The following is a 26,405-nucleotide window of genomic DNA, read 5'->3' as shown; positions in this document are numbered from 1 at the left end:
TCTCTCTCATGCACAGATTTATCCCATTTCGTTTTTCAGTTGTCATACCCTTCCTCCCATCCATGGTACACTGAATCTTGTGGTGAGGCAGTGCCCTGAAAGAACTTGCCTTCGCCTCCCGGAAGGCAATCTCATTTCCTTTCACAAAGCCCGGAACAAACGTGCGTCTCCCTCAGGAGTGCCAGGAAACAATTTCTCTCCACTCTCAAGACTAAACTCTCAAACCTGTCTTCCTCTTCCAAATCCTGGTGGCATCTGGTCAAATCTGTTTCTGGTGTTTTGTGTTTTGTTCAAATGGCTATGCAGCTGACTCCACACGTAAAAAAGCTGAATGCCTCAACTCTGTGTTTGCCTCAAAATCTTGTGTCCCAAGCCCGTCTCTCTCTGTACCCACCTTACGCAGTCGTACCCAGCTGCCCCTGGACTCTCCTGACAATGTGGTGAAGTTTCTGTCAATCCTCGACTGTGATTCTGCAAATGGACCAGATGGCATCAGCCCATGGGTCCGAAAATCTTGCTCTGCCGCTCTTTCGCACCCTCTCTCTGTTCTCTTCGCCCTTTCTTTTGTAAAAGGTCATCTGTCATCTGCTTGGAAATCAGTCAACATTTCCGCTTTCCACAAAAAATGTGCAAAAACATATCCTTGCAACTACAGACCAATCAACCTGCTCCCAATTATCAGCAAAGTCATGGAATCCATCATTGCTTCGGATATCAAATCCTTCCTCTTCTCCAATGGCTTGATCTCTGATCATCAATTTGGTTTCAAACCAGGTCACTCTACTCTGGACATGCTGCTTCCACTGTCTCAACAATGGATGGAGGTCCTCAATGTCAAACAGGAAACTGGAGCTGTCTCCCTTGACATGTCACGTGCCTTCAATACAGTCTGGCACACCGCCCTACTCACCAAACTCTCCTCCTATGGTATCCATGGAAATATCCACGCATGGCTTGCGAACTTCCTCTCTGGTCATAGTCAACATGTGGCCCTGAATGGAATTCTCTCATCTCCCCTTCCTGTTCAGGCTGGAGTTCCCCAAGGCAGTGTTCTGGGCCATGTGATTTTTCTAGTCTTCATCAATGATCTCTCCGACTCTCTGGAAAATCCTCTCCATCTCTTTGCTGATGACTCCACTCCACCGCTCTCTACGTCATCCCTCAGATCGGCAGTCTGCAGCCTCCTCACTCTCTGCAGACCTGGACAAAAGCAGACTGGTCAAACAAGTGGAACATGTTTTTCAATCTTGACAAATCTCACACTCTTATGACGTCTCTCCAAAAAGACCGTCTGGACAATGCTCCAATCTACTTTCTCAACAATCCTCTCCAAGAAGTTCTGTCACTCAAGCTCTTGGGTCTCACTGTCTGCCATGATCTATCCTGGGAAAACCACATTTCCGAGCTGGCCTCCAAAGCCAGTCACCGACTGGGCATCCTCCGTCGTATGAGATCCTTCCTCGGCACACCTGGGCTCCTCACCACATACAAGGCTTTCATCCACAGCTCAATGGGATACTGCAGCCATTCCATGTCAAATCATCAAAGAATCTGCCGTCATCTCTCAGATTTTTGTAAAACTTTGGGAACCAATTGGGACCCATGAAAAACGGTAAGAACTCAAATATTTTTGCTAACAGCCTCTTAATTAGTGAGATACAGACTAACGAACTTTGGACTAATTAGCGCGACGTCGCGAATTCAAATGGCCATATCTCTAAAAGTATAACACCTAGAGAGCTGGTTTTGGTGTCATTTTAAAGGTATTTTCATGCCCTATGAATTTGTCTGGGCAACATTTTCCTACCTCCAACCACAAAAAAGTTATCACAAAATATAAACTTCAATTGTGAATCCCCAAAACATGTATCCTTCAAATTTCCTCAAATTCATCCCAGAGGTACCTTATGATGTCAAGAAGCTTCCACATAAATTTTGTGATGGGCACTCCAATAGTTTCTGAGATATGAGCAATAATGTACATGTACGTATGGCATATAGGTTCGAAAATCAGCATTTGTAATGTATTATACAATCAATAAGTGAGTTCAAGTACACAGTGTTCACTAACCTGACTTAGGTTCACTAACCAGTGTCACCGATTTTCTTGGTTTTGGATTTCACATATTTATCTGCAGCAAGTCTCTTTTTTGGAATAGGTGATTCTCCAATCAATCCCAAAGACTCATTCAGTGTATTCAGTTCCATTTCAGGAGAATGAAATTCAAACTCCCCTGAACTGCCTGGTATTGGTGATTCACCTCCACCATCATTGTCCTCACTACTGCTAATAGCGCTGCTGGTCACTGGTAATGGTATTTCACTCTGAGTCTCTCCCACACCTGGTTGTCTTTTTGCCAGTTTCTTACGACACTGGGTACAGATTTTCTGTGCACTTTGCAGTTTGAGGCTTGGATGAGCGGCTATGGCTTTTTGGCTAACAGCTCTCAAGCCAGACGACTTTGGTTTTTCATGAGCTCCAAAGGGATTGCAGCAGGATTTCTGCTTCAAGATGAACTTTTCCTTGGCAGTCGTCATTTTTCTGCAGCTCCTTCAGAAGTGAACTGCCAATTTCTGTTGGTGGCAGGCCTAAGCATTACACTAAGCCAACTTGGACTTTCCCTGGGGATCTTAGACTGTGAAAGTTGCATCACCTCGACTTACCCACATGGGAAATCCCAGTTGGAATTCCCCAGATGAGAATTCCCCTCAGGCCCAGTTGAAAATGAAAGTATATGATACTTCAAAGCAATTGATGGTTGTTCCCTGTGTTCCCTGTCATGGCTAGGTTAGAATGATTGTATAATACATTACAAATGCTGATTTTCGAACCTATATGCCATACGTACATGTACATTATTGCTCATATCTCAGAAACTATTGGAGTGCCCATCACAAAACTTATGTGGAAGCTTCTTGACATCATAAGGTACATCTGGGATGAATTTGAGGAAATTTGAAGGATACATTTTCTTTGGATTCACGATTGAAGTTTATATTTTGTGATAACTTTTTTGTGATTGGAGGTAGGAAATGTTGCCCAGACAAATTTATAGGGCATGAAAATACCTTTAAAATGACACCAAAACCAGCTCTCTAGGTGTTATACTTTTAGAGATATGGCCATTTGAATTCGCGACATCGCGCTAATTAGTCCAAAGTTCGTTAACCTGTATCTCACTAATTAAGAGGCTGTTAGCAAAAATATTTGAGTTCTAGCTGTTTTTCATGGGTCCCAATTGGTTCCCAAAGTTTTACAAAAATCTGAGAGATGACGGCAGATTCTTTGATGATTTGACATGGAATAACCCACTGCTCTCCCCTCTGGGCTGGTGCTCCTGCCTCACACCTAGCTTGGCTTCACGCTGTTGAAACCAATGCTTTCAGAATCATTGTAATCTCCCGGGATGAAGGTAACTCTGAGGGCCTCTCACTCACTCACCGCAGGCAGGTTGGTGGTCTTTGTCTTCTCCAGATTCCTCTTCGGCCTTGCTCGCCCAGCTCTGTCCCCCAAATATTCCTACAGGTCGCACAAGATCTGCCAGCAACCCTCTTCTGGAGAAACTGCGAAAATCAAGACTCTCTGCTCACCTTCACTCTTTAATTCCTCTTTACTCCCACTTCTGGAACAAACTCCCTCACTCTCTTCAATCCCACTCCTCCCTCCAGGTCTTTAAAACAGCTGTTCACCACAATCTCTTATCTTCCCCCATCCAAAACCTTGATCTTGTCGACCCCTGTTAATTCACCCCAGATACACTTTTTTTGAAATTCCAACTTCATTCATGGAAGTCCTAGCAATGTCCATGTGTTTTATACCTCTCCCATCCACCCCCCCCCCCCCCTTCCACCTCCCCCCACATTTCGGTTTTCGTTTTCAGTTACAAAAAAAAACAAAAAAAACAACAACACCGCACATAGAACCTTCTGATTTATAATTGTCCCAGAAATCTAAATGGAGGCACCATTTGAACAAAGATCACACCGTTCTAATGGTACACACATGTACACTCCAGCGATTTCGGCCTCCACAACACAAAAATGAAGATGATGACCAAGTGCCAAGATCTCAAAAATGAAGCAAAAATATCTTGTAAGCTGAAGAGAACTAAAATTGTACCGGACATAATTGGAGCAATGGGAATGATAAAGAAGACCATCATGGAGATCTTAAAAACCATCACTGGGAATATCACAACAAATGAACTGTAGTTGAAAGCTGTCCGAGGCTCGGTGACGATCCCCAAAAGAGCCATCGGAACAAAACTTTGAAAATAAGGAAATTTTACAAACTGGTCCATGAATCATGATCCCTTACTGAAACGGAGGTAGATACTTCGAGACCTGGGAGGACTCCGTTCCACCTTCTGAAACCCGCAGATGGAGATCACAACCAAAGAAACGTGCACGCACACGCACACACGAAGTTGGACACGTCGAGACGTCTTATGGCTATTTTTGTGTCGGGATCAGTCAAGCGATTTGTGTCTTTGGGTGGTTGAATGAAACCACTCTCTGCTCACCTCTCATCAATCTCTGCTCACATGGTGTGTCCAATCACGGCACCCAATATAAATATTCAAGTACTATTTTGTATCAACGTTCTGCAAAATTAATATTGTTATTTATGATTCATGCTTTAATTTATCGACTATCACCTGCTTAGTATTGTTGTGGATATGAGGACTGTATATTTTTTTTTGATTGTGTGCTTTATTATTGTGATTATTGTTTATTCTGTGCCTCCTGCCTCCGGAGCTGTGTAAAGACCAAAAGGGCGTCCCATAGTCCACAAGCATACACGTCAGCCAAGTAATAGAATACCCCTGTTGATAGTTATCTCTTATTCTGTGTTTTAGGGTAAGGCTGTGTCTCCCATTAATTGAAGTACTCCATTGCACCAGTGAAAGAGATAGATTCCCTTCCATTCCCATCACCAATTACCTCCGATCCAATTGCCGCCATTGGCCACGAGGCAGGGTTGGGGAAGAAAGGCGTGTCTCCACCTCGTCATAGAGGGGGAGGAGTGAACCAGCCCCGCTCGACCAACCATGAGCCAGGGGTTTGGCTAGAGAGGGCGGAGGAAGAGCGATCGGGGAGGTTCGCAAAGGTTGAGGGGCGGGGGCATATATAACCCAAGGCAGGGGTGTGGCAAAAGGAGATGAGTTTTTACCGGCAGACACAAGGGAGCCCCCAAGCCGTGGAGAGGAGTCAGAGAGATTCGCTTTTACAGAGGAGGGAAGAGTTGAGCTTTTACAAGAGACAAGACAGTTGAGCTTTTACAAAGAAGAGAGAACCCGTCACACCAAGGCTCCACCAAGCTCCGCGTTGGCTCCACCAAGCGTTCACCTCCACCAAGCTCCGTGTTGGCTCCACCGAGCGTTCACCTCCCCCAAGCTCCGTGTTGGCCCCACCAAGCGTTCACCTCCACCAAGCTCCGTGTTGGCTCCACCAAGCGTTCACCTCCACCAAGCTCCGTGTTGGCTCCACCAAGCGTGCACCTCCAGCCGTCCACCTTCTGCCATTCCTGGCATTCCCCGCGTGAGTCAGTGTCTTTGTTTGTTCTGTCCTGCGTAGTTAAGTCAAGTCTGCATAAGCTAATCATTTTCACTGTGTCACCTGCGTCTCATGTGCCTGTAAATAAACGTGCCTGCTTTCTTTTTGCTTATGTGTGTAAATAGTAAATAAATTTAGTAGTATTTCCAACCTTTTTGTCTTCGTTTTCCTCTTTGCATTGCGTCGTTTTCGTCTTTTCCCTCATTGAGCAGCTGGGGTGCGATACGGCCAAAGTCTGGGTGAATCGGGTGAGTTTTGTTAGGTCGTGGTCTTACACCACCGCTCGGTCTATAACATCTTAGTCCGCGACCTGTAACAGTATATACGAGAGCACATATTAGAGTAACTGCAATATGACATTTGTAAAAACAATACAAGAGTAGGTTTTCACAATGTTAGGTGCAGCTTGCTCCTCACTTGGCATCAAATGCTGCTCCTGGTCAGCAAACCCTTGAGCGGTTGTCATCTGTAACACGTTGCCAGAATCTTCACTTTGAATGCTGTGTGCTGAGCGAACAATCTCCATAACTTCATTGTGCACATCTGCAATACCTGCAAAATGATTTTTGACATCACATAGTTTCCTTGGTATTTTAGGTGCAATCTTGATTATTTTTGTATGTGCAACTGTTCACAATGTTAGGTGCAGCTTGCTCCTCACTTGGCATCAAATGCTGCTCCTGGTCAGGAAACCCTTGAGCGGTCGTCATCTGTAACACGTTGCCAGAATCTTCACTTTGAATGCTGTGTGCTGAGCGAACAATCTCCATAACTTCATTGTGCACATCTGCAATACCTGCAAAATGATTTATGACATCACATGGTTTCCTTGGTATTTTAGGTGCAATCTTGATTATTTTTGGATGTGCAACTGTTCACAATGTTAGGTGTAGCTTGCTCCTCACTTGGCATCAAATGCTGCTCCTGGTCAGGAAACCCTTGAGCGGTCGTCATCTGTAACACGTTGCCAGAATCTTCACTTTGAATGCTGTGTGCTGAGCGAACAATCTCCATAACTTCATTGTGCACATCTGCAATACCTGCAAAATTACTTATGACATCACATGGTTTTCTTGGTATTTTAGGTGCAATCTTGATTATTTTTGTATGTGCAACTGTTCACAATGTTAGGTGCAGCTTGCTCCTCACTTGGCATCAAATGCTGCTCCTGGTCAGGAAACCCTTGAGCGGTCGTCATCTGTAACACGTTGCCAGAATCTTCACTTTGAATGCTGTGTGCTGAGCGAACAATCTCCATAACTTCATTGTGCACATCTGCAATACCTGCAAAATGATTTATGACATCACATGGTTTCCTTGGTATTTTAGGTGCAATCTTGATTATTTTTGGATGTGCAACTGTTCACAATGTTAGGTGTAGCTTGCTCCTCACTTGGCATCAAATGCTGCTCCTGGTCAGGAAACCCTTGAGCGGTCGTCATCTGTAACACGTTGCCAGAATCTTCACTTTGAATGCTGTGTGCTGAGCGAACAATCTCCATAACTTCATTGTGCACATCTGCAATACCTGCAAAATTACTTATGACATCACATGGTTTTCTTGGTATTTTAGGTGCAATCTTGATTATTTTTGTATGTGCAACTGTTCACAATGTTAGGTGCAGCTTGCTCCTCACTTGGCATCAAATGCTGCTCCTGGTCAGGAAACCCTTGAGCGGTCGTCATCTGTAACACGTTGCCAGAATCTTCACTTTGAATGCTGTGTGCTGAGCGAACAATCTCCATAACTTCATTGTGCACATCTGCAATACCTGCAAAATGATTTATGACATCACATGGTTTCCTTGGTATTTTAGGTGCAATCTTGATTATTTTTGGATGTGCAACTGTTCACAATGTTAGGTGTAGCTTGCTCCTCACTTGGCATCAAATGCTGCTCCTGGTCAGGAAACCCTTGAGCGGTTGTCATCTGTAACACGTTGCCAGAATCTTCACTTTGAATGCTGTGTGCTGAGCGAACAATCTCCATAACTTCATTGTGCACATCTGCAATACCTGCAAAATGATTTTTGACATCACATAGTTTCCTTGGTATTTTAGGTGCAATCTTGATTATTTTTGTATGTGCAACTGTTCACAATGTTAGGTGCAGCTTGCTCCTCACTTGGCATCAAATGCTGCTCCTGGTCAGGAAACCCTTGAGCGGTCGTCATCTGTAACACGTTGCCAGAATCTTCACTTTGAATGCTGTGTGCTGAGCGAACAATCTCCATAACTTCATTGTGCACATCTGCAATACCTGCAAAATGATTTATGACATCACATGGTTTCCTTGGTATTTTAGGTGCAATCATGATTATTTTTGGATGTGCAACTGTTCACAATGTTAGGTGTAGCTTGCTCCTCACTTGGCATCAAATGCTGCTCCTGGTCAGGAAACCCTTGAGCGGTCGTCATCTGTAACACGTTGCCAGAATCTTCACTTTGAATGCTGTGTGCTGAGCGAACAATCTCCATAACTTCATTGTGCACATCTGCAATACCTGCAAAATGATTTATGACATCACATGGTTTCCTTGGTATTTTAGGTGCAATCTTGATTATTTTTGGATGTGCAACTGTGTTGCATAGGGTGTAATCATCTGCTGAAGAAAAAAACAAGGATTACAAAGAGGAACTCGCTCAAAATAATTCTAAACAATTCTCAAAACGTTCAGTAATGGAGACACTTGCTTAAATGACATTTAGTGACCCCCGACCTTTGTCCTGATTCGGCTTCGGAGAGGGTAACTTGGGCACACAGTCGTGGCTTTTACATTTTTCTTCATGCCAGTTGTCCTAAGAAGGAATAGCAAAAAATGATTGCTTAGAACCATGGTATTTTCAGGTGCTTGTTCAAAAATAACTAAATAAAAAACACAAACACATTGACGAATTAAAAATTCAAGAAATTCCCTCATTAGAACAATTCAGTTGAACAATCATTCCTTGTATATCCAAGCACAAAAAACAGGATATTATTCCATATGGTGTGGGTGCTTTTAATATCACAATATCATGAGACAAAGCCATACAGGAAAGTCTTTTTAAGTTCAATTCCATCGGAGAAATGGCATTATTGACATGACAATTCTCAAGATAAACCTGGCAAGGAGAATGATCATGAATGTGATTGGCCATAAAAACATGTTGGATTGGTGTCCAAGGAAATACAAGGAGGTTCAATGCAGCAGGACGCCACCAGGCCCATCACACCTGCACAATCACTCCATCAACTGAGTACATTTTCATCCCCACTCCTTCTGCAATGTACCTATCCACCTCGTTTTTTGAACAATAGGGTCAATACCCCTGGCACTCACCTGGTAAAACAAACAGTAAACTACACTGACTTTTTTTTACTACCTGATGGTGCGTAGGCGAGATAGGGGGCACCTCCAGCGCACAAAGGTGATCCCGGGGGAGGAGGCTGTTTCACAGCAACAATTGGTTGTCTGCGACATAAGGGTGAAAGGTGCGAGGAGAGCTCGGTGGGTGAAGAACCAACTGAGAATGAAGGTGTGGAGGCTGAAAGAGGTGACAGTGTGGGGGGGATTAAAAGAGAGACTGAGTATGGTAGTGGATGATGTGGTTGAGCTTGAACTTGGTTGGATGTCAATGAAAGACAGTCTGTTGGCAGCCGTTGGTGAGGTATGTGGATGGACAAAAGGACCACCGAGGCACTCGGAAACATGGTGGTGGGATGATGAAGATGGAAAAAGGATTGACGAGAAGAGGAAGAAGTTCAAGCAGTGCCAGAAGGCGAAGGGTACGGCGGCAGAAGAGGCTTGGCATGAAAGTTATAAGGCAGCCAAGAAGGCTGCAAAGAAAGAGGTAGCAAAGGCGCAGGAGGCATGTAGGAAAATGTTCGGAGAACGCTTGGATTCGGAAGAGGGTCAGAGAGCAGTATTCAGGATTGCAAAGCAGATAGCGAAAGGGAGGTGTGATGTGATGGGGGTGAGTTGCTTGAAGGATGAAGTGGGACAAATAGTTGTGGACCCAGATGGAATTAAAGGAAGATGGAAGAGAAATTTGGAAATGCTGTTGAATGCAAAAAATGAATGAGATGGCAACATCTAGAATAACCCAGTTTTAGGACTGGCAGAGAAGATAACTGAGACGGAAGTTGAGAAAGAGATGAAAGCAATAAAGATTAGAAAAGCGGGAGGGCCGACGGGAGTTGTGGGAGATATATTGAAGGCAGCGGGAAGTTGGGGTGTGAAGAGAATGACAGAGATCTGTAATCTGGTGGTGAAAGAAGGCCGCAATTCCAGTGGATTGGGAACTCGGTACCCTCGTCCATCAAAACAAGGGGAAAGGTGACCCTCTGGAGTGTGGCTCGTATAGAGCGATAAAGTTATAGGGGCATGGAATGAAGGTATTGGAAAAGGTGTTGGAGAAAAGGACAAGGAAGAAAGTGAAGATCGATGAAATGCAGTTTGGATTTATGCCAGGAAGAGGAATGACATACGCGCTTTTTATTGCAAGGCAGTTGCAGGAGAAGTACATGGAGAAGAGGAAGAAGTGGTTTCTTGGGTTTGTTGATCTGGAGAAAGCATTTGATGGGGTTCCACACGAAGTTTTGAAGTATTGACATGGGCATTGAGGAAGTTAGGAGTGGAGGAATAGTTGATCAGAGTAGTGATTGCAATGTACGAGAGCACGCACAGATGCAAGGACGAAGGACGGGAACAGTGGTGAGTTTGAGGTGAAGGTGGTTCCATAAATTGATCGTCTGTTTGCCGTGTCGCGAGCAAGGCCTTTGCCGCGTCGCGAACGATTTGAAATCGAAGTTAAGTGATTGTTCCCATTTGTATTTTCGTTAAAACTGTATTTATTTATGGTGTTGTACGTATATTGTGTCCCGACGAAGATTTTTCGGTGCAAATCTTTCATACCTGTATTGAAAATCGTGTTAATTCGTGTCGTGTCTTGAGGCCTTGTACAGTGTGCACTGTACAACCTTGAGGCTTTGTTTTTCTCTCAGCGGTCCGTCGTTTGTGATCCAATAACTTTCGTTCTCTGTATTCCCAGTCTTTTCACCCATAGCCTACTTCCTTGTGTAAATCTCAACTCAAAAAAAAAAAAAAAAAAAAAAAAAAAACAAATTTCCTTCTCTGTTCTCATTCGTTTATTCATTCTTATTCGTTCGTTCGTTCTTCGACCACGTGTTTCTCCCCCATTTCCCCAGATAGTTTTCACTCATTAACCTTCAATGTTTACACTTTCCCCTCAAGTTATGTATTCCGTCATATTTTATAACACCTTTTTCTTCTTCTTTAAAAGGCTGCTTTCGACTTGCTCACCAAATCAATTCATCCCAAAAAAAATATCCATCTCCTATAGTGCCTTTTTTCTACATTCCCTAAACTCTCCTGCACTCCATCCTCCATCCAGCGTCCTTAAACGTATTTTTAACTCGAAGGTCACAAGAAACTCATTTTGCAATAAATGTTCGTTTCCCATAAATCGTACACTTTCAAAAATCCAATCTCACCCCTCCCCTCCAAATCTTCCCCATAACCCCTCCCCTCCAAATCTTCCCCATCACCCCTCCCCTCCAAATCTTCCCCATCACCCCTCCCCTCCAAATCTTCCCCATCACCCATCCCTTTCAAATCTCCCCCCTTGCCCCCTCCCTCCTAAACTACCCCCTCACCCCTCCCCGCCAAGACGCCCCCTCGCCCCTCCCCTCCTAGACTCCTGCCTCACCCCTCCCCTCCAAATCTCCCCCATATCCCATCCCTTTCAAATCCCTCCCCTTGTCCCTTCCCTCCCAAACTCCCCCCTCACCCCTCCCCTTCAAATCTCCCCACCCTCATTGCTTCTCAATTTCCCCCCTCTCACTCCCCCTCCTCAAAGCGTCCTCCCCGCTTCTTCCCCCTTCAAACTCTCACCTCCATCTCCCCCAACCTTCTGCCTCGCTCTTCCCCCTCCTCAAATAACACCTCATTGTGGCTCACCCAATCACCATCAAACCTTTTGTCCGCCCCATCCTTCCCTTTCTCCGAGCTATTCTGAAATCTCTGACACACCTTCAACAGCTCTCCCTACCTCTTCCACCTCTTCCACATCTTACCCTACCCCTCCTCCCCCCTGTTCTGTATCTGATGCTCCCCCTTCCTCTTCATTAACGGTGTGGACCTCAAACATCCGGGGCCTTCGTTCAAACTTAACTGATCTCTCCATACAGGTTGCTTCTGTCAAACCAGACGTGATCTGCTTAACAGAAACTTTCCTCCTTTATGATGTCTCTGATTCCATAGTATCTCTCCCGGGCTACTCCCTCCTCCTGTATGATAGACCTGAGCCTCGTCCTGGAGGCGGGGTTGCTATCTTTATCAAAAACTCTCTTCCTCACTCGCCCTGCACTGCACTCTCTCCACCTCACCCCCAGGAATACCTCTGGCTACGGCTTCCCCTTCGCTCCCACCTCTTGTTCATATGTGTGTTGTACCGTCCACCAAACAGTGATGACTCCATCTACATCTCGCTGTCTGATGATATGGACCAACTTCTATCTACTCATCCCAACTCTCTCTTCCTCATATGTGGTGATTTCAACTGTCATCATGCCAGTTGGCTGGGTGTGGGTACCTCCCTCACCAGCCATGGCTCCTCAGCAAAGGACTTCTGCGACTCACTGGGACTGACACAATCTGTCAATTTCCCGACCCGGATCTCAGTCAACGGAACATCTTCTCTTCTGGACTTGGTATGACTAACTTCCCTGAAAATGTCTGCTGCTCTTCTTCTGCTCCGATCGGATCATCTGATCATGTCCTTGTTAAAGTGGACATCTCTCTGACCATCCTCAGGGAGCCTGCTCAGCGTCGACGAGTCTGGCATTTCACTTAGGCCAACTGGCACGGTCTTCAAGCAGCCATCAATCATCTGGACTGGTCTCCCATCTCTACCACCTGTGACATCAACTCATCCTGGGAATTCTTCCAAAGTAAATTGCTCTCTCTCATGCACAGATTTATCCCATCTCGTCTTCAGTTGTCATACCCTTCCTCCCGTCCATGGTACACGGAATCTTGTGGTGAGGCTGTTGCCCAGAAACAACTTGCCTTCGTCTCCTGGAAAGCAAATCCAACGGAAGGAAATCTCATTTCCTTTCACAAAGCCCGAAACAAGTGTGTGTCCACCCTCAGGAGAGCCAGGAAACAATATCTCTCCGTTCTCAAGACCGAACTCTCTTATCTGTCTCCCTCTTCCAAATCCTGGTGGCATCTGGTCAAATCCGTTTCTGGTGTTTGTTCCCCCTCCATCCCCTCCCTTACCTCAAACGGCTACACAGCTGACTCCGCACGTGAAAAAGCTGAATGCCTCAACTCTGTGTTTGCCTCTAAATCTTGTGTCCCAAACCCATCCCTCTCTGTACCCACCATACCCAGTCGTACCCTGCTGCTCCTGGACTCTGTGTCCTTTCCTCCTGACAAGGTGGAAAAGTTTCTGTCAACCCTCGACTCTGATTCTGCAACTGGACCCGACGGCATCAGCCCACGGGTCCTAAAATCCTGCTCTGCTGCTCTATCTCACCCTCTCTCTGTTCTCTTCACCCTCTCTTTTGCTCAAGGTCAACTGCCATCTGCTTGGAAATCAGCCAACATCACCGCTTTGCACAAAAAAGGTGCAAAAACAGATCCTAGCAACTACAGACCAATCAGCCTTCTCCCAATTATCAGCAAAGTCATGGAATCCATCATTGCTTCGGATATGAAATCTTTCCTCTTCTCCAATGGCTTGATCTCTGATCATCAATTTGGTTTCAGACCAGGTCACTCTACTCTGGACATGCTGCTTCTGCTGTCTCAACAATGGATGGAGGTCCTCAATGCCAAACAGGAAATTAGAGCTGTCTCCCTCGACATATCACGTGCCTTCGACACGGTCTGGCACCCCGCTCTGCTCACCAAACTCTCCTCCTTTGGTATCCATGGAAATCTCCACGCATGGCTGGCGGACTTCCTCTCTAGTCGTCGTCAACGTGTGGCCCTGAATGGGTTTCTCTCATCTCCTCTTCCTGTTCAGGCTGGAGTTCCGCAAGGCAGTGTTCTGGGCCCCGTGCTTTTTCTGGTCTTCATCAATGATCTCTCTGACTCTCTCGAAAATCCTCTCTATCTCTTTGCTGATGACTCCACTCTCTGCCGCTCCATTCCTCTTCCCTCAGATCGGCAGTCTGCTGCCTCCTCACTCTCTGAAGACCTGGACAAAATCACAGACTGGTCAAACAAGTGGAACATGTCTTTCAATCCTGACAAATCTCACACTCTTACTATGTCTCTCCGAAAATATCGACTGGACAACCCTCCCATCTACTTTCTCAACAATCCTCTCCAAGAAGTTCTGTCGCTCAAGATTTTGGGTCTCACTATCTGCCTTGATCTTTCTTGGGAAAACCACATTTCCAAGCTGGCCTCCAAAGCCAGTCGCCGACTGGGCATCCTCCGTCGTGCGAAGTCCTTCCTCGGCACACCTGAGCTCCTCACCACATACAAGGCTTTCATCCGCAGCTCAATGGAATACTGTTCTCCCCTATGGGCCGGTGCTCCTGCCTCACACCTAGCTCGGCTTCACGCTGTTGAATCCAAAGCTTTCAGAATTATTGGAATCTCCCGCGATGAAGCTATCTCTGAGGGCCTTTCACTCACTCCACCGCAGGCAGGTAGGTGGTCTTTCTGTCTTCTACCGACTCCTCTCCGGCCTTGCACCCCCAGCTCTCTCTGTGCTCTGTCCCCCAAATATTCCTACAGGTCGCACAAGATCTGCCAGCAACCCTCTGATGGTTAAACTGCCGAAATCTCGGCTCTCTGCTCACCTTCACTCTTTCATTCCTCTTTTCTCCCGCCTCTGGAACAAACTCCCTCACTCCCTTCAATCCCACTCCTCCCTCCAGGTCTTTAAAACAGCTGTTCACCACCATCTCTTATCTTCCCCCATCCAAAACCTTGATCTTTTCTACCCCCGCTAATTCACCCCAGATCCACCTTGTTTGAAATTCCAACTTCTTTCCTGGAAGTCCTGGCAGTGTCCATATGTTTTATACCTCTCCCACCGCCCCCTTCCCATGCCCCCCCCCCCCCCCCGAAAGCCCTCGCCCTCTCTCAGATCTCTCGATGTCTCCATGTCTCTCGGTCCCTGCTCTCAAATGTTGTGTTTGTGTCCTTCCCCCTCTCTCCCCATCTTGTCTACCGCTCCCGATGTTATATGTTTTATGTGTCGGTTTGTCTTTCTGTGTGATTAATGTTCGCTCTTTCACGAGCCTCGATCTTGTATACAAAAAAAAAAAAAAAAAAAAAAAAAAAAAAGGTGGGAGTGCAACAGGGATCGGTACAAAATCCACCACCATTTGTAGCTGTGATGGAGGTGCTGGCTCGGAACGTAAAGGAGGGTTTATTGTGGGAGTTGTTGTGTGCAGATAATCTGGTGTTGATTGTGGAGAGTATGGATGGACTGAAGGAGAAGATGAACAAGTGAAAGGAATGTATGGAGGCAAAAGGTCTGAAGGTGAATAACTAAAAGATGAAGGTGATGGCAAGTGGTAAAGCATGTGGTGAGGTGGAAAGAACTGGGAAGTGGCCCTGTGCTGTGTGCAGGAAGGGTGTCGGAGTGAATTCCATTCAATGTACAATGTGCGCTCAGTGGGTTCATCAAAAATGTAGTGGTTTGAGAGGGTCATTAACCCATGTGGCAGCTACATTCAAATGTAAGGTGTGCACAGAGGGAGCTGCAGATGGAGGAAATGTTGAGTTGGATCTTGGAGACTGCGTGAAGCTGGAAGGTGTGAAAACATTTTGTTACCTTGGAGACATGCTGAATGGAGAAGGTGGATCAGACTCGGCAACGGTTGCTGGAGTGAGATGTGCATGGAAGAAGTTTCGGGAACTGAATGGCGTGCTGATGAGGAGGGGAGTGTCGTTGAAGCTGAAGGGAAAGATGGATGCTGCATGTGTGAGAAGTGTTATGATTTATGGGAGCGAGACATGGGTAATGAACGGAGAGCAGCAACGAAGGCTGGAAAGGGTGGAAATGCGAATGGTTCGGTGGATGTGTGGAGTATCGTTGAGAGAGAGAGGAAGACAAATGATGAATCACAAAAGATGATGGGAATAGAGCCTGTGATTGATGCTGTGAAGAGAAACAGGTTGAGATGGTTTGGTCATGTGTTGAGGAAGAATGAAAGTGACTGGTTGAGAAGAGTGATGGAAATGAATGTGGAAGTTCGTAGAGGATGGGGAAGACCAAGAAAGACTTGGCTAAAGGTTGTGAAAGAAGAAATGCAGGCAAGGGGGTTAACAAGGGGAGATGTAGAAAATAGGGCAAAATGGAGAAAATTGTCATGGGGACCACAAGGCTAACCCCCGCTCTCGCAGGGAAAATGGCCTCAAAATTCCTGTTGTTGTTGTTGTTGTTGTACACCGACTAAAGGCATTTCAAACCAATCTCAATGGTTGCTGGAAGACAGGACAGCATGTAACATCATAGTAACATAATCATGAGACTTTAAACAAACAAGAAGAAAAAAAACCCACCCCGTATACCTCCCCTGACCCCAATTTTTCTAATGCCTTGAACAATCTCTGGCACAGCATGGGTGATTAAGGTTGTGGCACGTTTCATCAGAATTGCATGTGTAGTTTCTGAGCAGAAAGCAAATACCTATTCTGGGTGGCAACCTCCCTCCCCATAGACCTCCTCAGACGCCAATGTTTTTAAATGACAGGAACAAACGTTTGTACATCACGGGTGATGAATGGAATGTTGTGGTCGTTTCATCGGAATTGTATGCATAGTTTCTGAGAATAAAGCGAATACCTATTTTTGGGGAGGCAACCCCCTTGCAAAGCCCTCAGGGGCCGATTTTTTTTTAATGCAGTGGACAAACTTTGGTACACCATGGGTGGTGAAGGTTGTGGTAAAGTTTCATCGAAATTGCGTGTGTAGTTTCCGAGAATAAAGCAAATACCTATTTTGGGGGACAACCCCCAACCCCACCCCTCCCCCACCCCCACACTTCATTGTCCCCAAATATCTTATACGTCTGTCTCAATCTATTTTGTTCCTCAACCCTGACGTTGTGTCAACCCCTCTCTCTTTCTACTGTTCCTTTTGTTCTGTTGTGTCCTGATCTGTTCTGTCTTCTTGTTCTTCCACGACCTTTGAGTTTGCAGACCCCATGCAGGAAAAAAATAAGAAATGTGATGTCAATCAACAAAGTCCCACAAATAACCACTTTCCAAGACAAAAATTATTTGTGGGTGCAACTGAAGGAGCCGCTGCAGCCTCGCCTTGTCAGCTGTTAACTGGTGATCACTTCCGATGTAAACCTGCGTTTGTCAGCCATTGTGAATGCACGGCATAAAAAGACTTTCATGATGTTATTTGTGCATTTGTCTGCCTGTTCTCCTCTATTTTTTGGTCATTTGCCCATTTGCCATGAGCTCCAAGTCTTGACCTTGGATTTATGGGGGGAGGGGAGGTGAGGAAGGAGTGGTGGGCAGGTCAGATTTTTCAATAACAATGAAAAAAAAAAAAAAACTGGGGCCAGCCTTGTGAGAAAGATTAATCTAATAATTTGATTATTAATCCCATTTTATGAGTTGCAAATGTCGACACGATCACAAAAGACCTCAACAGTTATCAATCATCCACTTACCTGAAGCTTTTGCCAGAGCAGGAATAAAAGAAAATCAAGTATCTTTTGTGGCAGAATGACAGACCAGAAAAAACACAATGAAGGATCTTGCCAAAAGGTGAGTGTTGATTTCTGTCCGTCAGTGATATAAACCCAATTGAAAAACGTTTTCTCCTGTTCAGGCAGAAAAAAAAAACATCGGAATTACAAGAGAGTTTATAGGGCACATTATCCCAACAGTGTTCAAGTATATACTTCAATTTAAATGTGATAATGATTTTAAAGATCGTTTTTAAAAAATCCACAAAGTTAGCGCTATTGAAGCAGTCTTACACACGACCCTTAAACACCACAGAAAGAACATGTCCAGGTACTGCAAAACAAAGTGATGGTGATTCAAAGTGTTCAAAACTGTTCAAGAACAGAAGAAGGCCTTGAAACAGTTGCAATGCTGGAGCTGTTTAGCTGGGCTCTAATTTCCGGTGCTGTAAGACGTCTGTTGAGCAGACTAGTAACACGGATTACTTGTCCTGCAATTCTGTTGCGATTCTTGGTCAACAAGAACGTTTTCTATCCGCATTTTTACCAGTTCTGTTATGTCGTTTAATGGCATAAGCAACTGCATTTACTGACACTTAGAATTTTTTCGCAATTTGTCTCAAGGATTTGCCTTCTCTTCTCAAAGTTACAATTGCCTGTCTTTTTTCTGGTGTTAGCTGAGCTTGGGCACCCATGTTCATGCAATCTGAAACACAAAAACACTCAGAATATTTATTATATAACTGGCCTTTCTGTGAACATTTTTTGCAACGCCAGGCAATAATAGACATTGCACATGATGAGGAAACAAAGCACAAACATTTATTCCACACAGAACAGAGTATTTGTAAAGTTTTTGCTCCCGAGATGAAATTTTAATAACATTAACTTCGCGTTTCAGTTTGGATTTACTATTGCACTTTTCAACCTATTTCCAAAAACTGCTTTAAACTGACCTTTTGCACAAGAAAGATGCATTGAAGAACAATTTATTTATTATCAGTAGATATAAGCAGATATATCTTTGGTAAGAGTTTTGTTCACATCTTATGTTCATTTTGAACATTAAACAGTAAAATATAAAAAAATGTTGGGTGTACCTAAACTTTTGACTGGTAGTGTATATATATGGTTACGTGCTCCTCCCCAAACCCCGGTCACGGTGTACCTCCGAGCCCCGAAAGGAGTCACGGCAGAAAGATGTGCTATTATGTGTGCCAATGACCAATGGCAGAACCACACCAATCAATTGATACAAAAATCAAGTATTGTATTAAAATCACACAATAATAACAATTAATGCAAGTACAAGAAAACTCTCACTTGCACAGCAAACACCATGCAATTCCGATGATGGTACCACCAATATATTCCTCAATCAATAACTTACAGTACTCCAACGTGAACGAACTGTAACATTCCCAAAAGTCACTGTGTCATGACACCAGGCCAAAGTCGATCCCCACTCCGATGATCACAAGAAAAGGTCGTACTAAGACCTGAACCCAGGACGGCTGACAGTCGACGCTGCACAAGAGCCGCTTGGTGAGAGGTCGGGCTGACATCAGTCCGGTAATAGTTCACCCAAAAGGCGACTGGGAATTCACACCTTCCGTTCACCAGACAATGAAGCTGGCATGAACAATCAGTGGTTCCCAAGCAGAGATCGCTCCGGGGAAAATCCACGACACGTGTGGAATCAGGCGAAGGGCTTGTGCGAGGTGAAATGGCGGACCGGCCGATAATGGAGGCGTCAGTTTGCGCTCCAACGATGATTCACTCTCGAAACCAAAACCCGTAACGCAGGTTAATTTGCAACAGCAATAACGACACTGTAGTGAAATTATACCAAGGTGAACCCAGGGTCTGCCCGCTACAGAAGGGGCGTCTATAAGACCCGGGACAACCGGGGCGTGCGGACACTCCAGCGGAACTCACTGTGACATAGTCTTGTAGTTTGAATGGTATGTACGCCCCTAAATGCTGCGCTGACTGTCCTTTCTGTTGGACCATTGTTATATTGAATCGACCATTGCTCATGAAATACTCTGATTTTAATGCCTGTTGTATGCATGTATTCTTACAGGATGTACTACAGATCTAAATGATATTAAACCTACCCAGAGGTCAAGTCGTGTCTGAGTTTGATTTTCACGACATTTAATATCATTTAGATCGCCGGAATGGCTGACCCCAAGATGATCGTGGTACCGATTCTCGGAGCTGACCCTCAAGCTGAGGGATCAGCATCGGAGTTCACTCACTGGCTCAAAACGCTGGAGAATTACTTTGCTGCTCACGAAACGGAGCCCACTGCAGTGATGAAGCTGTCTGTGTTGCAGTCGAAGGTCTATCACACCGTTTACCGGAACATCTCTCGATTTGGGACGTACGCTACGGCTCTAGCCGAGCTGAAGCGCCTCTACGTAAAGACACGGAGCGCTGTGCACAGCCGGCATCAACTCTCTCAGCGGAGACAGCAACCATCTGAATCGGTCGATCGCTTCGCTCAGGAGTTGCGCTACCTGTTGGCAGACTGTGTGCAGGACGTCCGGACCCACGAGCAGATGCAGGACGATTTGCTCCGAGATTCATTAATCTCCGGAATTAATTCTGGAGTCTTGCGGCTCCGGCTTCTGGAGGTCGCGGATCTGACATTTACAGAGGCACTACGGCTGGCACGCGTATACACAGATGCCCGAGAACAATCTACGTCATATGATCACCCACGAGTCGTGGCGGGGACCTCGCAACTCGCGCGACCGGAGAGGGCTACTGCCGAGGATACGGAGGAGGACCCGACCCCTACGGCCGAGTCTTTGGGAGCTCCTGACGTGGACTCCGCTTCCGGCCTCACTGCTGCCGCCGCTGCCCGGCCACGGCCTGACCGGTATGCAAAATGTTATTTTTGCGGAAATCGGCAGCACCCTCGCTCTGAATGCCCGGCCCGTGAGGCTACCTGCCACCTGTGCTCCACCAAGGGCCATTTTGCAAAGGTCTGCAGGAAGGCCGCTCGGGGCACGCGTCCCCGCGCGACCTTGAACGGGCTCATAGCGGAGCCAACGGATCGTGCGCTGGGCGGGGCGCCTCACTCGGCTTTGAAGAGCCGCTCTCCTTCTCGCGGGCCTCTGGCTACTCGCCCGACCTTGGTAAGATACACCGGGCCGCCTAAACAAATGGCGCGAACGCGATCGGCCACAGCGCGACCGACCTTGGCTGGCGTTCGAACGCCTACTTCAAACAAGCGATATGCTCCTGCTTTGGAAAATCCTCTCGATGTGCGGCAAACGCAGCACGTGACTCGAGCCCCATCTGACGGTGGCTTTGACGAATTACATGCACTCACTTTGGCATATGAACCTGCAGACGGCAGAGATCTTTCTCACGTGCCGCGAGCGCCATCTGGCGGCGGCTCTTACGAATTACATGCTCCCACTTTGGCATATGAATCTGCAGACGGCAGCGATCTTTCGCACGTGACTCGAGCGCCATCTGGCGGCTGCTCTTACGACCTACACGCACCCACTCTGGCAAATAAAACTACTGATGAGCCAACTGACTTCAATGCTCCTGCGGAGGCCCAACCTGGCGACGCTGCCCGCAGGATTGCAGCCGGCGTGGGATCCACCCGCGAGGCGCGATCTTCTCGCCCGGCCGGTACAATACCTGCCGGGTCTGCCGGCCTTGCGCAAGCCATCATTCCGCTCACGGTCGCGGGCGTTTTTGCGCAAGCTTTGATTGACACGGGGTCCACGGATTCGATCAGCGACTCGTGCATCAACATGGGTGGCCGGTTCTCGGGGCAACCCGCCGGATCTTCATGGCCTCTCAGGGACTTCGGTTGAGTACAAAAGGGGCGTGTCGATTGAAACTTGTGATAACGGGACGCACGTTCCCGGACGTGTACCTCATGGTATTACCCGCTTTATGCGCTGACGTTCTGTTAGGACTTGATTTCCTTAAGCGGCATGGACGTTTGGAAATAGACTTCGGTGGGCCGGACACGCTCGCTGTGTGCGCCCTCGCTCAAATGGACATGGAGCCACTCTCACTGTTCCCCAACCTGACCACTGATTGCACCCCTGTAGCCGTCAAATCGCGGCGCTACTCTCGCGCGGACGCGCAATTCATTGCGGAAGAAACGGCCCTGCTCTTAAAGGACGGTATTATAGAACACAGTAGGTCACCGTGGCGGGCCCAAGTCTTAGTGGTGCGGAGTGAGGCCCACCGCCGGCGCATGGTAATCGACTATTCGCAGACGATTAATCGTTTTACACAGCTGGATGCCTACCCCTTACCGGGGATGGACGCCCTGGTACGCCAGGTGGCCCTGTATTCCGTTTATAGCACTCTCGATCTGCGTAGTGCGTATCATCAAGTCCCCATCTCTAGGGCTGATCGCGTCTTTACAGCCTTTGAATCGGGTCAGCGGTTGTACCAGTTCACGAGACTTCCCTTTGGGGTAACTAACGGAGTCTCCTGTTTTCAGAGGGCTATGGATGACCTCGTTGCGAAAGAGAGTTTGACCGATGTCTTTGTCTATCTGGACAATCTTACGGTTTGTGGGTATGACCAGGAGCATCACGACGCTAATCTGAAACGCTTCCTCGAGGTCGCGCGGAAATATCGCCTAACCATGAATGCGGCTAAGTGTCGATACTCCCTACGCACGGTAGACCTTTTGGGGTACACCGTGACCCATGGCTCCGTCTCTCCGGATAAGGAGCGTCTGCGCCCTTTGCTCGATATGGCTCCGCCTAGCGATCGGGCTTCGCTGAAACGCGCCCTAGGGCTGTTCGCCCACTACTCAAAGTGGGTGCAAAATTTCTCTGCGAAGCTCCGCCCCCTCGTGGCCTGCAACGCTTTCCCCATGGGCCCGGCCGCCCTGGCGGCCTTCGAGGGCCTTAAAGTCGACATCGCTGGCGCTGCTGTCGCCACGATTGACGAGAGTGCCTCTTTCGTTCTGGAGAGTGATGCCTCGGATCATGCGATAGCGGCGACTCTCTCCCAAGGAGGCCGCCCTGTGGCTTTCTTCTCGCGGACTCTCACCTCCGCCGAGCGGAGGCATTCGTCTGTTGAAAAGGAAGCGTACGCGATCGTCGAATCAATTCGGCGATGGCGACCGTATCTGCTTGGGCGGAGTTTCCAAATCGTCACGGACCAACAGAGTGTTGCGTTTATGTACGACACCTTACATGCTCAGCGCATTAAGAATGAGAAAATCACCCATTGGCGTATCGAACTCGCCGACTTCTGCTACACCATCAAATACCGCCCGGGGAAGGATAACCTGGTCGCTGACGCCTTATCGAGGCCGGCCACTTGCGCGGGGGTTGTAACTTTGGAGGGGCTGCGCACTTTGCACGGCACTATGTGTCATCCCGGGGTAACGCGCTTCGCGCATTTTGTGCGCGCGGGCAATCTACCGTACTCGATTGAGGACATCCGCCGCATCTGCCGTGATTGCACGATCTGTGCGGAACTCAAACCGCGTTTTTATAACCCTCCTATGGGGACTCTCGTTCGGGCTACTAGACCATGGGAGCGCTTGGCGATGGACTTCAAAGGGCCGCTGCCAATGTCGAGCAACTCTCGCTATCTGCTCACTGTCGTCGATGAGTACTCCCGATTCCCCTTTGCTTACACGTGCGGGGATATGTCGGCAGCCACGGTTATTCGGTGCCTGCAAAATTTGTTTTCTATGTTCGGGTATCCGGCCTACGTGCATACCGATCGGGGTGCGGTGTTCCTGTCTCAGGAGGTGTGGGGCTACTTGCTCCAGCATAATGTCGCTTCGAGCTACACCACCCCGTACCGGCCCCAAGCGAATGGGCAGATCGAACGCTTTAATGGGATTATATGGAGGGCCGTCATGCTAAGCCTTCGGACCCTCGGCCGAGGCCTTGATAAATGGGCGTGGTCACTACCTGCCGCTCTAAACTCGATCCGGGCTCTCCTATGTACTGCCACCAACCAGACTCCTCACGAACGACTGTTCCACCACCCTAGAAGCTCCGGCAGTATCCAATCTTTACCCAGTTGGCTCGCTGAACCGGGGCCCGCCTATCTCAAACGAGCGGTTCGCGCTAGCAAGTACGACCCCCTTGTTGACAAGGTGCAGGTCCTCCAGGCTAATCCCGAGCATGCTCGCGTGTTAACGGCGGATGGCCGCGGGTCTACTGTCTCCGTACGCCATCTCGCCCCATGCGGGGACGACGACAGGAATATCGACGAACCCGTCTACGAGTCTATGGACTCTACCGACGCTTCCCCTATAGAACTACCACCGATACTCCCGTCGTCCCCCACTCCTGCGCCAGAAGGCGCAGGGGCGCCCCCTCCGACTCCCACCTCCGGCGGCTATTCCGACGCGGGGGACTCCGGGCTTGGGGACGCCGTGCCCGGTAGATTCCGAACACGAACTGGCAGGGAAGTTCGCCGCCCCGACCGCTACGGGTGGACCGACTAACGTGGATTGACGTGACCCATTCGTTTATTGCTGATGCTTGCTTGCAACCTGCCGAGCAGCAGTATAGTTCTAGCGGTGGGGAGAATGTAGTGAAATTATACCAAGGTGAACCCAGGGTGTGCCCGCTACAGAAGGGGCGTCTATAAGACCCGGGACAACCGGGGCGTGCGGACACTCCAGCGGAACTCACTGTGACATAGTCTTGTAGTTTGAATGGTATGTACGCCCCTAAATGCTGCGCTGACTGTCCTTTCTGTTGGACCATTGTTATATTGAATCGACCATTGCTCATGAAATACTCTGATTTTAATGCCTGTTGTATGCATGTATTCTTACAGGATGTACTACAGATCTAAATGATATTAAACCTACCCAGAGGTCAAGTCGTGTCTGAGTTTGATTTTCACGACAGACACTGTCACGGGAATCCCTTTCCCAGGAAACCAATATTCGCTCGCGACCAATGTCCACAAGAGTCCGCTCGTCACCACAACAAAAATAGGCCTTTCTTCCTCAATCCACTCACCCGCCTCTTCTTCTTCTTCCAGTTTCTCCCTCACCCATTTCGTTTTTCTTCTGAGACACTATTTTTACCTTTGAAGACAGTTATCTCCATTTCACACTGACGAACAAAAAATGCTTCAAGTGGATGAAAACCACAAAGACGGAAGTGACGAATCCGTAACAATATATTATATATATATATCTATATATATCTATATATCTATATATATATATCTATATATCTATATATATATATCTATATATATCTATATATATCGATATATATCTATATATATCTATATATATATATATCTACATATATCTATATATATATATCTATATATCTACATATATCTACATATATCTATATATATCTATATATATATATATATCTACATATATCTATATATATCTATATATATACAGTGGGACCTCTAAATCCGAATTTAATTCGTTCCAGCAGCAGTTCGGATTGGGAAAAGTTCGGAATTAGAAACTATTTTCCTCATAAGAAATAATGGAAAGTGAATTAATCCGTTCCTGGACCCCAAAAACCCATTATCAAGACACTGCTAACTGCAAATACACATGATTCAAGGTAAAATAAGATGAGTAAATGTCCTAAATATCAAATAATAATAATAATAAAAACAAGAAATAAATGTACTAACATGAAAATAACTGCATTTACCTTTGTGGAGAGTTCTGATGGTGTATGTGTAGGCTGGAGAGGAGGAAGGAGGGAGAGGGTTTTATTGCTTGGAAGGTGAGGCACCTTCCAAGCTAACATCAGATGACTGTGCTTCTGGTGTTTGCTCTCTTTGTCTCTTAACACCACTTGTAGAGGGTTGGGGCTCACTAGGCTTGCTTTCTTTAGAGAACCACCTCTCCAAAGTTGCCTGGTGTTGGCGACTTTTCTTAATTTTTCTGAAGTGGTCAATCACATTGTCACTGAAGAAGTTAATGCTCCTGTTAACCACTGCTTTATTAGGGTGCCACTTTCAACAATGGCAAAGGATATGAACGACGCTAACGCTATGTTGGCGGTTCGGTTATAGAAATACATTCGGAATTAGGGACAAAATTTTCTCGAATTTACGGTTCGGAATTAGAGTAGTTCGAGATGAGGGGCGTTCGGAATTAGGGGTCACTACTGTATATATATCTATATATAATTTTATATATATATATAATTTTATTTTTATATATATATATATATATATATATATATATATATATATATATATATATATATATATATATATATATATATATATATATATATATATAATATATATATATCTATCTATAATTCCAGCAATCTCTGTGTGTCTGTCTGTGTGTTTGTCTGTGACCGCTGTTTCTCGACAACCACGGGTCCGATATACTTGAAACTTGCCAGGTATATTGCTGGGGACCCGAGGATGTGCCTTTTCAAGGTTTCATATTAATCGGACAATTACTGACCGAGCTATGTCCAAAAAACGCTTCAACCAATCAGAGAGCAGCGAGCTATCACGTGTGCCGAACGTGGCGATCAGACTCTGCCTCGGACGGCACATTTGACAGCGTATTCATTTATTTCACGTTGGAAAACTATGTTGCCGTTAAACTATGTTTTAAAACGAATTCAAACTGCGATTAAATTAAAACGATTCATCCTAACTGCGATTTGCGAACTTCCGGACAGTGACGACTTATCTTCCGGCAGCCAATCACAGAACGCTCTGTTGCGTAGGCGTGGCCGATGTGAGACGAGCGGAGCTGAGCGCGTTACGAGCTGACCGCCATTACGGTACGTAATTCGATTTCTTATGCGCATTATTTCTCCCAATTCAGTCAGAGCGAAGGGCGGAAGCGAAGAGCGTTGGTTTTTTTGTTTACGGGCGTACGGGCGGGGTAGAGCGTACGGGTAGCGTTTTTTTTTTTTTTTGGCCACGGGACGGGCACCCACGTACGGCCAATGCCCTATGTTGGCGTTAAACTATGTTTTACAACTAATAAAAACGAATTTGCGATTCATTCGCTTTCCTGCGCGTTTGTGTACGCGATGGCGATTTCTTTACCAAACTCCGGAAGCCGTTCGCTTTGGACCGAACCATTGCATGTAAATAGAGGGGGGGGATTGTCACCACTCGCAAGCCGTTCGCTTTGGACCAAACCATTTCATGTAAATAGAGGGGGGGGATATAATTT

At 46.6% G+C, this 26,405-nt stretch overlaps 1 protein-coding gene across 1 annotated transcript in view; it reads right to left on the bottom strand.

Annotated features, from left to right (window-relative positions):
• The window catches only part of LOC137414570 (uncharacterized), a 94,321-nt gene extending 85,569 nt beyond the window's left edge, over positions 1–8,752 (bottom strand). Inside the window, exons 1-10 of the mRNA XM_078786269.1 lie at positions 8,277–8,752; positions 7,926–8,060; positions 7,682–7,816; positions 7,438–7,572; positions 7,194–7,328; positions 6,950–7,084; positions 6,706–6,840; positions 6,462–6,596; positions 6,218–6,352; positions 5,974–6,108 (exon numbers count right to left, since the gene is read on the bottom strand). Coding sequence (XP_078642395.1) covers positions 5,974–6,108; positions 6,218–6,352; positions 6,462–6,596; positions 6,706–6,840; positions 6,950–7,084; positions 7,194–7,328; positions 7,438–7,572; positions 7,682–7,816; positions 7,926–8,034 — 1,189 coding nt within the window. The 5' untranslated portion in view covers positions 8,035–8,060; positions 8,277–8,752. The remainder of the gene's footprint in view (positions 1–5,973; positions 6,109–6,217; positions 6,353–6,461; positions 6,597–6,705; positions 6,841–6,949; positions 7,085–7,193; positions 7,329–7,437; positions 7,573–7,681; positions 7,817–7,925; positions 8,061–8,276) is intronic.
• Between the last annotated feature and the right edge of the window lie 17,653 nt (positions 8,753–26,405).

The sequence above is a fragment of the Myxine glutinosa genome, chromosome 11 (assembly GCF_964187855.1).
Source record: "Myxine glutinosa chromosome 11, kmMyxGlut1.1, whole genome shotgun sequence".
Taxonomy (NCBI): domain Eukaryota; kingdom Metazoa; phylum Chordata; class Myxini; order Myxiniformes; family Myxinidae; genus Myxine; species Myxine glutinosa.
This window is presented reverse-complemented; position numbering and strand designations above follow the sequence as displayed.